Genomic DNA, 14,409 nt, shown 5'->3' on the forward strand with positions numbered 1-14,409 from the left:
GCCACTTGACGGACTCCCCAGCAACAAAAGTCACTGTGTGCACAGTTCGTTTGCTTGGCCGCTGGCTCAAACCCGATAGTGTGTGGGTGGACCATCAAGCTGGCAAAATGGATCATTGACACAATAAGCTGCTGCCAGGGAGCTCAGAGTCCATCTGTGCAACATCAGTTGCAAGTCCCGGGCTCGACTTTCTATCTTCTCTGGCAGCAAGGCATGGCACTCACCTGGTCTGTCAAGCATGTTTTGTATTGATAACACCGAAAGAATTACAGTATCGTTTTCTCCTGCTGCAACAAAGAATGATGGGGAAAATATGTCTAAGTTCTTTGTGATATATCTTCCAGTATGAGTTTGCTCCTCAACTATAGCTCTGTTTTTAAGCCTCCTAATTTTGACAGTGATTTTCTTTGACTTTTAATTTTTAATTTGACAATGGTTTTTTACTTTAATTTTTTTCAGACGTGACACTGAATCAAACAATTCACATGAAGGTACAGAGGTGATGCCTTTCAATTTTGATTTGCTTGGTACTTGCAAATAACATATCCAAATCCTACCAAGTATTTTGCAAGACCGATACTTAAAGATTAATTGGTACCCCTGTGGATTTCACTGTTCCCAGGCTACTGTCTGTTCATATTTTCAAGGCCTCTGTCCCCAGACAAGTACTTTTCCACCTTCTCAAATTGACTTCTTGATCTTACCTAGGTAAGATTCATCCGAGGCTCTTTGTTAGGTGCTGCACTGAAACCTGTACACTACCAGCCTTGCATTATTTTTGGTTCACTCTGACAGGCCTCTTAAGTAGTCAACAAAAAAAACCCCACACTGCATCATGAAAACAAAAACAGCCGTGTCTCAGATAAAGTTAGTAATAGGCTTTCTGAAAGCATGCTTGTTCTTAAGTAGAATTATTGAAGCATTAGGTTAAAATAATGAAGTTAAAAGCCAAGGAATGTATGTGGAACAGCAGAGATCTAAAACATCTACAAGCACTTTGGAGGTTCTCAATCAGTCCTTCCAAGAAATAATTCAACCCAGCGAGAAATTAAACTGCCAAACAGTGTTCACAGGATCACACAGGCAACTGGCAAGAAGGAGATGCTTTCTTTTTAAATGAACAATTAAGTTCACGTAGCAGGCAGTGCTGCAAATGCACCTGTGAAGAAAAAGAGAAGAAATGGTTTTGGTGTTTTATTAAAGCTTGATGACACAGGTAGAATTTCAGAATATTTTTAAACTATAGCCCATTCAAGCCAGTCAAAAGTGGTGACTCAAGTAACACAACCGAAAATAGTAAAACCAAAAATGGGCGTCGTGTGTTCCAAAGCAAGAGTCTCATGAATAAAATATTAATAAAACGCAATCACATGCAAGATAACCTGTGTCATATACAGCTTTCTGTTGTGTAGGGGGAAAAAGAATATTTAAAATCACTGTTACATTCAAGGATAAAATTGAGCTTTAAATCACTTTGTGGTTTTGGAGAGTCAGTTCAGAGAAACGAAACATCAGGCATAGCTTCCAGAAAAGTGGAAATTAAAGCTGAACTTCCTAAATGGCAAAACATGTGTGAATAATTTAATGAATCTGTCAAGGATGAGGACTTTCAACTACCATAACTGAAATAACTCTTAGAACCAGACATCGAATTTCACACAGGTGGACTGCTTCACAAGTCCTCCAGCTTCATTTGTTTATTTGTATCAAAATATCACTTTATTGAAGTGATCACAATACCACAGGAAAGTCTGGTTGACAAGGATTACAAGGGGTAGTTCAGTAAATTCATCCCCTGGTCTGAAGAAGAACCGAGGGCTTTACACCATCCCTAACAGATCTTTAGCTCACCCATTCTTGAAATACAGTATGGTAGTGTAACATCTACCCAAAGTTATCCCTTCCAGTGTTTAAGCTATTTATTGAGTTAGAAAGTTTTTCTTAACATCATATTTTAAATCTTTAACCTTGCCCATTTGCTTCTTAGCAAAAGAAAGAGAACAGTCCACTGATGTTTTTTATAGGAACTTTTTGGGTATTTTAGGACTCTCTTTTTTCCCCCCATTCTGCTTCCCAGACTAAACAAAGGGACAACTGATAAAACATCCTATAGAGTTTACATTAACTGCATCAGCAACTGCATGATGTTTACATGTTTCTAAAACATCCCCTTAGCCCTCTGACATAGAAACCGGGAGGACTCATTAAAACGGGAAAGCTACTAAACATTCACTCGTCCAGGAATGCTGCTTTGAGCCCCAGGACTAAGATGCTCAGGTCTACACACAAGCCTTGGTCTTTCTTCCAGACTTTTGCCAGACTACATCAAAAGGCACGGGATCAAAGGAGCCGGAAAGCAAGATAGGGCATGGGCTTGGAGAGTTCTGCAGCATTTGAGACTCTATTTCTATTAAAATAAAAACAGTAATGTGGAGATCTCAAGAGAAGAGCCTACAGATTCCTCCTGACTTTAGTCCACCCTGGGGGAAACCCTGCAAGGGTCCTGATGAGCTCCGGCAGGCAGGACCTCTGGCAGCCTCCAGTGGGGTCGGAGCGGTGAAGGGAAGCAGGACGTGGGCTGTGGGATGGAAAGGGTCAGCGCAGAGACTAAACTCCCTTACTTACCTCTAAACGTGCATTAGTATCCCCTGGTGTCACCAGTGTTTTGCAGGAAGAGTTTCATTAATGACCCTGGCAGTATTTATAATTCTAATTGCTATGAATTTGTGAGATGCCCCCAGCCTCTGTCTGCTTCAGGAACCCATCTGGTCACTTCTGGAGTCCTGTGGTTTGCTCTCTCTCTCTCTTATTTTCCACCTCCACATGCCTTTACCAGTGCCAGCCCTGATCCTGTAAAGACTCGACCACGGACATTGCTTTATCCATGATTAGTCCTTATGGGACATACTAAATTTTAAGATATGCTTAGGACTGAAATCCAAAAGGGTTCACGCCTAAAAGGACATTGAATTTAGCTTATTTCTAACATATTTACAGGGAAATATAATTATTCCATGATGTTCATTACACAAATTATGGCTGTATAGCAAAGACTTCCCCGAAACAAGTTACAGAGGAAGAAAAGTCAGTTTTAACAGACTGTCCCTTTAAAATCAGAAAAAATAATTCAGAAATTGTGTGGATTTAGTTTTTTATACATTCTAGCTGAAAACAGTGGTAATTTCAAATGATCAAAGCAAAGCAATGAAGTTGAAATACAACCAACGCAGAACATCCACTCAGGCTTGTAGTTTCCTTACACCAGTAAACTTTCTGTTTACTTATTTCTCCCATTTGTCTTGAATTAATAGCTCAGGTCTGTTTAGTACCACTGGCAGCAATGGCAATTACCCTTTGATTCATACTCAGAGACTTGTTAATTCAAACAAGGTAATTCCAGCCACACAGGCACATGAGTGCAGACTGAAGGCAAACAGGAGCCGGCTAAACAGCCTCTCTCCATCTCCTGGTGAAGAAATGCCACGGGCACACGTACTTGCTATGCTATGGCAGATGCAACTTTAAAAAGCACTATCAGGAATCCTCTTCCAGCTCCTGAAATTCTTAATTCTGCCTCACCCTTAAGTCCCCTTAGTGCAACTCTTTCATCCAATATCCTCAACATGAAAGGGATACCTGGAAACTAAAAATAAGCCACGTAATCACTTTCTTACTCACGCATTCACAAACTTGCAGTCACGCACCAAATCTGTGGTCTTCATCCACCATACTGTCATGGTAGATACTTAGACTGGCCAGAGATAACAGAACCCAGAGCAAGTTCACCTCCCTCATAGCATCTTGGGGTTGTGCTCGGAGCAGTCAGACCTACATTATTTTGCAGGGAGATAAAAAGGGGACGTAAAGGGGAGATTGCGCTTGTCTCCTTTTTTAAGATGCTGCAAACATGCGGCCACCTACCCTCAGGCACAGTCTTACTGAGATCAACAGAGCTACACATAATTTTAAACATGCACACACACAGTTTGGAGGACTGGGGACTTTACCTTGGTTCCAACCTAAAACTATAGAGATGAAATCGTATCCTTCCTCACACTTTTGGAATTACCATCATCCCGGGGTTGGAGTTTGCAAGTTTCCCAGAATATTCAAGCAATACCCCTTTTTACCTCAAAAAAGATGTGGTTGTTGTTGATCCAGCTTAGCAAGATGACTCAAGACAGGCCAGGGTAAGGCTACAGGTACAGCTTCACCAAGGCAGTATTTCTGCAGTTTGAAGACACTGCCATGGAGTCTGGCCTCCTCATGCCATGTGAGCACCAACCTTCCCACATCCTGCCCAAAACCCAACAGGACCGACTGAAAGACTCCCATTGCCTTTGAAAAGATTTGGATAAAGCTCCTAAAGCCATTGACTTGTGTGCATTTTTCTTCAGGGTATTTGCATCCCAATTAGGCAGAAATGCTCTTCAAAGCAGACACATTTGCTAGTAGTTGACTATAAACTGCATTATTAAACAGATACTTTCTTGTCACAGATAAGAAAAGGTAGATTTTACAATACAAACAATGAACAAATATTTCAGATGTCTGTCATATGTTTGTTTAGTCAGAGGGTTTCAAAGAGCTGTGCAAATGTACCAAAGTGAGTCTTGCCATGCCCCTTGCTCTGGTTTCAAAGGCTGGATTTTTGCGTCACAGACAGATTGGTGGATGTGCCAGCAGGAGCAAGAGTTTGAAGCTAAGCGCCGCCTTATCTGTTCCCTGCAGCAATGGCCACCTTAGCTTATGCTGTAGCCAGCCCTAGCAATGTCAGATCACAAGTCTGTCAGTACCCAGATGTAGCCCCAAAGCCCCCACTCAATAAACAGGTGAAGAATTCATCCTTACTCACACAGTCCCATTGATGTGAATAGTCAGACGTTAAGTCTGACTATTATAAGTTAAGTAGAAGTTAAGGTTGGCATATGGGAAGCTCAGAGGCCTGGGAATGCTGTCATCTAATTCTTTGTAAGTACCCTCATCTCGCCAGAGTAAGCGGCAGAGCTGCTATACAAGAAAATACAATCTTAAGGAAATATTCTATAATAAAGCATATAAAACCCAGACATTCTCCTACTTTTAATTCTCTTCCTAATTGCTAACAGTATGTAAAAATACGCGGGGCAGTAAAATTAACTAGGACCTTCTGTTTTAAGTATAGAAACCACAACTGTGGAAGCTCAGCGTGCTTTGTGGATACCACGAAAATGTGAGCCCTAATGTGCTGTAGCTGCAATCCGATTCCCAGCATCTGTCCTCAAACTAGGGAATTGGTGGGGGATGGGGCCGTCTGGTCAGGGAATCACATCCACATTGTCATTTCCTAGACAAAGAACAAGAAATTGTCCTGTCATGCTGTGTACGAGATGACGTTTCGCTCTGTTTCATAAGTCTGATTGTGATAGATAGTAGAAACTCCCTAGAAACTGTCCCCACAAGCTTAGGACTTTCTAGTAAATCATCTTGACAAACAATCCATGAAGACAAGCATCCCAGAAAGTGATATTTGACAGGACAACAGATCTGACAACTTGTTGCTGACATGCCTGTCTAATCCATCCAGTCCATCCTCAGCTGGAAAAATCTGAAAAAAATCAGCCTCGCAGAGCAGTGCCCTGCGCCTGCCGAGCCAGCCCCGCCAGCTTGAAATGCTGGGGGCTGCAGCAGGGCAGCCCCCGCTTGCCCCCCAGCTTGCCAGCCCAGCAGGCAACCCAGGAGCCGCCAGCTGCTAAGGCAAGGTAATTAAATTTTCCCCCCTTGCTCGTACTTCTGCACAAGATTAACATTTTTTACATTTTCAGTAGGATGCGGCCACCTTTGAAAATTTTACCCTGAATCAGCCTTTCTTTTAGCCAATTCTCACTAACTCCTTTCACATTTGGTCCGTGCCCCATTCACTGGCCTAACGCTTCCCGATTTCCTCCTTTGCTGTCACGCTTTTCCTCCCCTGCTGCAAGAGCATCAGTGCAAGGGAAAAAAAATAGGACAGTTTAAAGATGAGACAGGAGTGCAGGGACTGGAAAAAACACAAGTGATAAATAGGCAAATCGGCAAAGTAAAAACCAAACAAAAAAGGTAGCATTTTGAAATAAGAACCAGATTTTTCTATCCAGAATTCCTGAAAACCCCAGAACAAATGGCCAGACAGATTTCTGGGTGGAAAAAGAGCACAGGTCCAGGAAAACTGAGATGTATGCTTCTACTTTTGAAGGAAGATTTAGAGAAAAAACATACTGAAGAATTAAAAAGGATAATTATGGGAAAAGTGCACTACATGAAAGGGCAACTACAGAAAACGTGTCAGGGCTAAGAAGATACTGCAGAAGTTAAAAAGAGAAAAGGAAAAAAAGAATATATGGTGGTGCTTTTTTTTTTTCTTTCAAAACTGTGGCATGATGTGCACAGCATCTCGAATCCTCAATTTATCAGATTTAAAGTCATCCTCCTGGCTTCACATACGGGGGGAAGAGGAAGGGAGGGTGCGGGCACTTTACATCAAGGAGAAATCCAGGAGAGCTGCAGATGGCACGGGGGCCGTAGCCTTGTGAGAGGTTTCCTGCTTCTGTGCAGCTCTTGCTCTCCTCTACCTACATTTTATCACTCAGATGTAAGGACAGCACTTTGGGGGAAAAAAGAGATGACCATAGGGAAAATAAGCAACATTTGCATTTAGATGCAGCAGAAAAACCATCCCACCCTGAGGGAAAAATGCTATTTATGCCTCTGCCTGCTGCCACATCTGGTCCTGCCAAGGGTGAAGAGGTCAGAGCCTGAGCCCTGGGCTGATGCAGGGCAAGTTGATATGACTGATTCTTATTTGATTTATTCACCAAAAACCCACCTACGTTATAAAAAATAAAACACAAACAGGATATTTTTGGGTCTCAAAGACCAGTACTTGTAAGCTTCCTTCATGCCTCCTTCATGTCTGACTGCCTTGAGCTTAACATTTTCCCCTCAACGCTGCAATTCAGGGCATGACCAAGACCCTCCTCACTTCTCCAGCCTCCAGCATAGGTCAGACGCAGGCCAGTACTCAGGTCACAAAGGAAACTATAGATCTGGCATTTGATATACTTTTGCCTGTTTGTTAGAGATAGCCCTTTATACATAACATGCGTAATGTGACCTACAATTGATAGGATTTGAACCTACACTGCCAAACAATCCAGCTTCCCAGCTCAGTCCCAGGGTCTGGTGTTGTGATAGTCTTATTTTACATGTGAGTCCATTTGTGGGCCCTCTTTTACAGCAAATCAGTGCATTTCCTTCAAAACAAACCCCAGCGGGGCAGTCAGCGGCCAGAAATCATGCCGTGTCAGAAGCATGGACCCCTTAGCTTTCCTCTGCTCTTCACCATCACATGCTATCCCAGCCAGTGTCGCCCCCTCAGCCTCCCCTCACATTTTCCAGGCAATTTGAACCAATAAAATATGCACGCCATATCTTAGGTCCACAGGTGTAGGGGTGTAGGACACAGCCTGCTCTAGGAGGGGACACCTCTAAGAAATGTTGACCTGAGCCACTCTGCACGACCTGGCCTGAGGCCAGGGGTCACTCCCTGGGATGGAGGCCTGTGGCTGCAGAGGGACATAGTCATGGCTGGCTCAGAAGAATCAGAAAAAAACACTATTCTTAGAAAATAAAGCTCTTTTCTTGTTTTACTAAGCTTGGGTGATTAGTCTTCACTGTGATTTGAAAAGGGATGATCCAAAATTTTAATGCTGTTATCATTTGGATGGAGAGAAATGGTGGAAGAACATGTAAAAAGAGGTTTTACACTGTAGAGCTTTTAATATGAAATTTTGCCAATTGCGGGACATAGCAAATTGTAGACAGATCCTACAGAAGCAATGTCTCTGGTATTTTCCCACAGCAGCAATGCCCAAACTCTGATGCCATGGCAAAAGATTGATTTTTTAAGGCTTTAAGGAGCTTCTGGAAACCAAACTAGTTGTAAAATAAGCAAGACTTTTATAAAATCGCTTGCAGTTGTTATCCAGTCCCTTTTCTTCAGACGTGGCCACAGACTCACCGCACAGAAGCACTATTTACATCCCGCTGTTCGAGAAGGCAGGAGGGTTTCAGATGGGCACGTGCACGGGGGCGTTATAGAAGAAGGTCTGTGTTTGAGCACTGCCTCTCTCCAGCAGGACCAGCGCTTTACGGAAACTTGGTTAAAAATCACCGAAAACGGTACATCCGAAGGAGAAGCTGGGGGAAGGGAAGCAGAGGAGGCGAAGCAGATGTGTCTAACTGAGGCTGTTTTACAAGCTGTGACTCCAGCATTCGGCACCAAGCATATGCTGTATTTTCTACTTGAAAGCCGACTGCCACTTCAAATGGAAATGGTTTTGTATGTGCTGCACCATAAAATTACACAGACACAGAGGTCCACGCTAACTAGCTGTTTACCTCTATGTTCTACCACAGCACATAAGTTATAATCGGAGGAAGGAAACTCCTAGGAGATCTGAAGGCTTTAATTGTTTCAGCGTGCAGATGGTTTGCATTACAGCAAATCGACACAGCTCAAGGTCAATCCATAGTTCAGCAATAGCTGCTTTGGCAAGTGAGTTTCAGTTTGTTTACGCCTCTTCTGGGGAAGGTTTAACAGCTTTGTTACTTATTTTATAGATATTTCTAGGCTTAAGAAACACCGCAACAGGTGAAACTGGAGGAGCGTAGGTTGCCACAGCCATTTCCTTCATGTCTGGTACTAAGCAATTTTTAGAGCAGCTAAATATAGCTGTTTTCCTACAACATTTGAACACTTTGTTTCAACATGTTCGCTTTTCTGTCACTGACATAAAACCTCTCTGTTACAGACTCGTGAAGACATCTCCCGCAACTCTGATTTTCTTTGCTGTGTTGAGATTTGCCGCGCAGCCCCTGCACCGAGAGACTGAGGTCTGACACAAGTAATTACTCCTGCCCTTAGCTATCAGCCTGCGCTGCCCCTCTCCCAGAGGTTCCCGGTCCCTCAGCACAGGCGGCTCAGCTGTTGGTGAAGCAGCTGCTGATCGGCCTCAAATTAGGGTTTAGATGGTTAGGATAAACTGGAACCAATTCCGATTATTTTTTTTATTTTTTTTTAATAGCACCAGGCTGAAATCTGCCACCGTACAGCAGCTGCTTCATCAGCTGAGCCATCCCTCCAGGCGAAATGGAGCTCCCCAAGAGGAAAACAGGCTGGGCACCAGCGCAGGGGGGCACTACTGCAGCGATACCGAGGTAAGATGTCCCCGGTCAGAGGCTGGAAAGCTCCACGGAGGAGAGGAACACAAAGCGCTCTGGGGCACAAAGCCCCAGCCTGCGTGAGCCACAAGCACTTTCTTTTGTGCCGTATACCAACTGGATCCCAGATCTGTCCGGGTAGCTGCCATTACAAAAGCAATCCCACCAACCCCAACAGTTAACAAACTGCATCTGGCAAAAAGAGTGCATGATTTTTGTTTCAAAAGGGATGGCCTTTGTTCCTCACACCTTGTCTTTGAGTTCTGCTGATCAGTGCTTATTCCCATCAGTCATACGCTGTCTCCATCATTTACCCTCTGCCTCTTGTCCCACAGGGGCAGTACCAGACCCCCACATAATCGTGGAGCAGCACCGCGTCTTCCCACCTGCACTCAGTGTCTGGAGTGCCGGACCTGGAGAGAAACCACAGCAACGCACTGCCGAAGAGAGGTTATGTTCGTGTGACTCAACAGATGTAGAGACGCATCCCTATCTCCGTATGTGCAGGTAATTTAACACTGAGGGTGCTCCTCCCCTCCCCTGAAATGAGACTAAATTAGCAGAGTCACAGGATAATTGAAAGATGGGCTGTACCTCAAGGTCAGAAAGTAATCAGTGAATGTGCAGCCTGCTTGCAGTCCGCAGAACGTGGCAGAAACGTCACTGAATGTAACATCACAGCAGAACAACGCTAAAAAGCTCACACTCTTTGCTGTGAGCATTAGGGCATCCATCTTCATTTCATTTGGGTCTGAAGGTCTTAAAAACTGTCTGTTTCAAAGGCCTGTTTTTAAACTGACTTGGGAAAACTCTGCAAAACAGTTAAAAAGAGGCTTGTGGCAGGGCTGTGAGGATCTGAAACAGAGAGGCACACCAAGGCTGTGAGCCGTACCTAAGAATTTCAGATCCACGTCCTGGAGGCAATCTCCTGCCATGACCCGCCCCCCCCAAGCTGTGCCCAGCAGTCCTCGATGTGGCCTTAACATCTGCTTCGGCATCTGCTCTTTCGGGAGGATCTGCCTCTATGTGCTTTGCTGCTTTCAAAGCCCTGCCTGCTATTGCTCAGGCGGCTGGCAGCCGTCACCACCGCTCTGCGGTCGGGCAAATACCCTTACAAGGAAATGCAGTGATTCTCCCCCCTCCTCGGTGGGAGTCCGGCCGGCACAGTCATCACTGTAAACCCAAAATCCATCTTTATTGGATCCATTTAAAATAACTTTGGGAGGCAAAAGGGCAGCCTAAGCTTTAGGTCTAATTCTTCGCATGGATGATAAGCTGAGGTGCATTTACAGGACCATGTGTAAAATTTGTCTAGCTCCTAACTTGGACAGGAGGCTGCGGGCATCTGGGCCAGAAGACGTGCGGCTGCCAGAATGAAGCAGGCGGCTGGGAAGCAGAGCAAACTGCCTCCAGAACAAACTGCTCCGGCGGAGCAGCCCTGCCAACAGATTCTGCAGGTCAGCTATTGAAATGATTTGCACATCAGCATATTTCAAATTTCGCATGCAGCCTTTTCCAAAAGACCTCAGCAAGACCATTTGTAAAGAAGGGGCTGTTCTCAGAGGAAAGCAATTTCCTATAGAATCCATTTCCTTACTCAAACACCAGAAAGGTGGAAGGTTTTCCTAAAGCTGGCACTGAGGGCATATCTGTGACATGGAGATAATTACTGGAAGTAACCAGTGAAACTGCCAAATCGGGCTATGGCAGAACTGCCAGAAATTTTTTCCTTCTTAATTGCAGCCAAAAACCACAGGTGACTGAAAAGAAACGAAAGTGTGGGGAAGAGAGCTGGAATGACCAGGAAAGACTGCTCTTAACACACAGTGCTTTAGCACAGTCTAGAGGACTTGTCTATGAAATGCGGCCAACCGTTGGACCATGGCCAACTCATTTTATAATCCGGGTAGCCTGGGGGGTGGGTGGGATGGAGGCACACACACTTCCCTCCCATCAGAGGCCCCTGATGTGTCTGCTGACCTCTCTTTCTGGCTCAGGATGCGGGGCAGTTCCTGTCCCCAGCTCTGGGACTCGCTGTGCTGACTCCCCAGCAGACAAAGGCTCAAAACTGCAAGTTGAGGACGCTTTAAAGAAAAAAGAAGATGGTTAATAGATGTTTACAAACTGTTAGCGAAACTGGATCTGTTGGCGGCAAAACACTGCTCTCACTGGTTCCGTTAGACCCTACGTCTCCTTTTTCACAGTCTAACCTAATGCAGTGATCCTCAAGCCCAAGAGCGGGGCTGCCCTGGGAGGTCCAGACTGCGTTAATAGGAGACAGAGGGAGACAAGAAAAAAAAAATCCAGATGGCTCGTGTCAGCCCCTCTTGTCCCTTTTCCATTTCTCCCTTCCTCTTTCTCTACCAGTGAAGATCTCTCCTCTCTCCAGGTCCACCATGTGGGTTGTACACGTGGGATGAGATGCTCCTGCATAGGGCAGAAGGACCTGGCAGCAAGGGGCTGAAGACCAGTGGCCTGGGGGGCGTGGGGGAAGCTGTGGGAGCTGTGAAGCCCGGCAGAACCTGGGAGGTTCCTTCTGGGAGACGGAGTGCAGGATCTCAGAAAAATGGTTCAGCCAAAGGAGAGGGCCCCTGACCTACCCCAGAAGAGTAACATTAAGGACACTTCTCAGACAGGCAGCAGCTGCCTAACTACAACTATAAATATGGATCCTAGGTATTTCCAAAACATTTATTTCTTGTATTCATTCACTCCAATAAATTGTTCCTGTCTCTAGCTATATCTGTTAATTGTGGAGAATAGTTCACAAATGCGGCTGTCAGAGATTTTACTCCTTCCACGCTCTCATACTGAGTTACCGCTGAATTTACCCTATCTGTAATCTTCAGTTTTAAGAATTCACCCTTCCTTTCCTTCCCTGGATTACAGATTCTTTAACAAATTCAGGAATATTCATAGAAGTTAAGGGTAAAGCATAAAGAAGAAGCTATCAAGTTCTCAGAATGTAACTCAATGCCACAAAATGCATTTATTTACCCATAATACTTTGCAAGAAAGAGCTCATCCTCAGTGTGACTATGAGCAGCAGATTAAGCGAGGAACATTATTCACGATGTCACCATTTCCAAAAACTTCTACTTCTGACTCCCCAGACTGAGGCATATTTGAAGCAAAATGAAATAGCAGGTTTGCATACCGTGGGCACCTCCCTCCCCCTAGAAGAAGGAGGAAAAGAAAGCTGGAGGCAAAAGACTAAAAATTAAATCAGCACATCTGAAAACCAAGGCCGAATTGACTCGCTGAAGGCCATATCTAATCAGCCATTAGTAGAGCAAGGACTGCAAATCTGGCTTCCTCAGTCCTAGTTTCATGCTCTAATTCCTACCTCCAACAAATTGCTTTATAATAACCGTAAGACCTTACTGATTAGTTATATATGCAGATAAGGAAATCTCTCTTCAAGGTTACTGTAAAGGAAAATATTAGTCAGGATGGCAAAAGGAAGGTCGAGGGGACAGAACAGCGCAAATGGAAAACTCAGAGTGGAGCGTGGACTGCACAATGTTCCCCTAAATACACATTTAGGAGTACTGGGAAATGTAGAAGTAGTTCTCAGCCTTGCTATACACTGGTCTTCCTTCCCCAGAGAATAATGTTGCAGAATTGTCTGATTGATAAGGTCATTGTGATAGAAAAGCCTAGTGAAATCAAGACAACATAATTCTATCCTGAAGTCAGCTAGGTGAGGTCAGCCCCAGGCAGGATGCACGGTACTGACCTCGTCCTGCTGCCCCATGGTAACTATCACCTCTGCTTTGTTCTCAGGATTGTAAAGAAAATAATCAATGATGGTATTTATCTTGCTGTAAACAAACGCTCTGCCAGAGAAGACAAAGCCTTAAAAGGGGATTGAGCGTGGCTACATACACGCAAGCACCAGCAGAGAAAGAGATGGAGAAGCACAGGATATGATTTAGGCAAAGCAAATAATTGTATCCAGTTATCCAGATGACTGCAGCACATCAGTAAGCAAAATACCTGAAATGGACATCCTTAGCTCTCCAGTGGTTCACCAGACGAGTTCTAATGTATGTGTTTGAAGATCTCTTGGGGTCCCATGATGAAAGTTTTCTTCTCAAACGTAAAAAGGAGATGATTTTTTTCCTGTTTTCTGTAGGGATTATCCACATAGGGCAGGCATACAGAGACCAACTGGGTTCACCTTCTCAGGGCACCGTCCAGCTTCCAAGCAGCATGGCTCCAGGATCGTCTGGGCCAGGAACAGATCCAAAACCCACCCTCAGGAGAGGCCTCTTGATTAAGAAACAGGTCAGAAGTCACAAGAAATCCAAAGGTCACAGGTGAAAGGTGATCAAGATGCAAAACTAGCTCTGGATCAAAAATCTCATCTGGAATATCACAACCATAACCACAACCATAGCTTGGATGAAGTGATTAAGGGACTTTATCTCATTTTCAAAAGGGTTGTTAAATCCTTTGTGAAATAAACATTAATGGAAATAAAAAAAAAACAAACCCAAACCCAAAAAAACCCAACTGATTGCCAGCATGTTCTCTGTAGAACAAACCAGATCTAAAAAGCTTGTGGAAGTCTACATTTTGTAGCTCTGTCTCTGCGTTCAGAAGAAACCACACAACAGCCTTTTGTATCCGGGCAGCTTCTTTTGCTTGGCAGTGAAGGATCAGAAGGTCACAGGAACCAGAGGTGCAGGATCCCCACTGGGACCTATGCTGCAGGAATGGAGGCTTACAAGAGCTTAAATAAAAATGGAGAAGGAAACACGTCAAAGTGACTATTGCTCAAGATCTCCCACCAGTGCTACGAGAACCCAAAACATATGTTTTGATCCTGGGAAAGCCAGCTGCTTCTTTACACTTTGGGTAGGAACAAGAGGCGTACTCCACAGAAGTTTAACTAGTGTGACTTCATAGCCATTGCTTTTAAATGACCTAGCAACTGGTGACAGTTTCCTCCTTCCCAGTAAATATATCGAAGCATTAACACATACTACGTCACTGAATTTTTACGCACTCATGCACACTATTTGCAGAGTAAATGGGGAATACCCAAGTTCTTATCCACAGTTCCCACGGAGCAGACTGACACGAGACAACACATACAAGAATGGAGCTTCATTGTAGAACGAGATCCCCGGGAGAAGGGGAACCACCATACAACACACACGG

General features: G+C 44.4%; 1 protein-coding gene across 1 annotated transcript in view; it reads right to left on the reverse strand.

Annotated features, from left to right (window-relative positions):
* Window positions 1-286: 286 nt before the first annotated feature.
* Window positions 287-14,409, reverse strand: part of LOC134510129 (ras association domain-containing protein 5-like) — a 55,685-nt gene continuing 41,562 nt past the window's right edge. The window contains exon 3 of the mRNA XM_063323035.1: window positions 287-1,159. Coding sequence (XP_063179105.1) covers window positions 1,076-1,159 — 84 coding nt within the window. The 3' untranslated portion in view covers window positions 287-1,075. The remainder of the gene's footprint in view (window positions 1,160-14,409) is intronic.

This window comes from Chroicocephalus ridibundus, chromosome 1 (assembly GCF_963924245.1).
Source record: "Chroicocephalus ridibundus chromosome 1, bChrRid1.1, whole genome shotgun sequence".
NCBI lineage: Eukaryota > Metazoa > Chordata > Aves > Charadriiformes > Laridae > Chroicocephalus > Chroicocephalus ridibundus.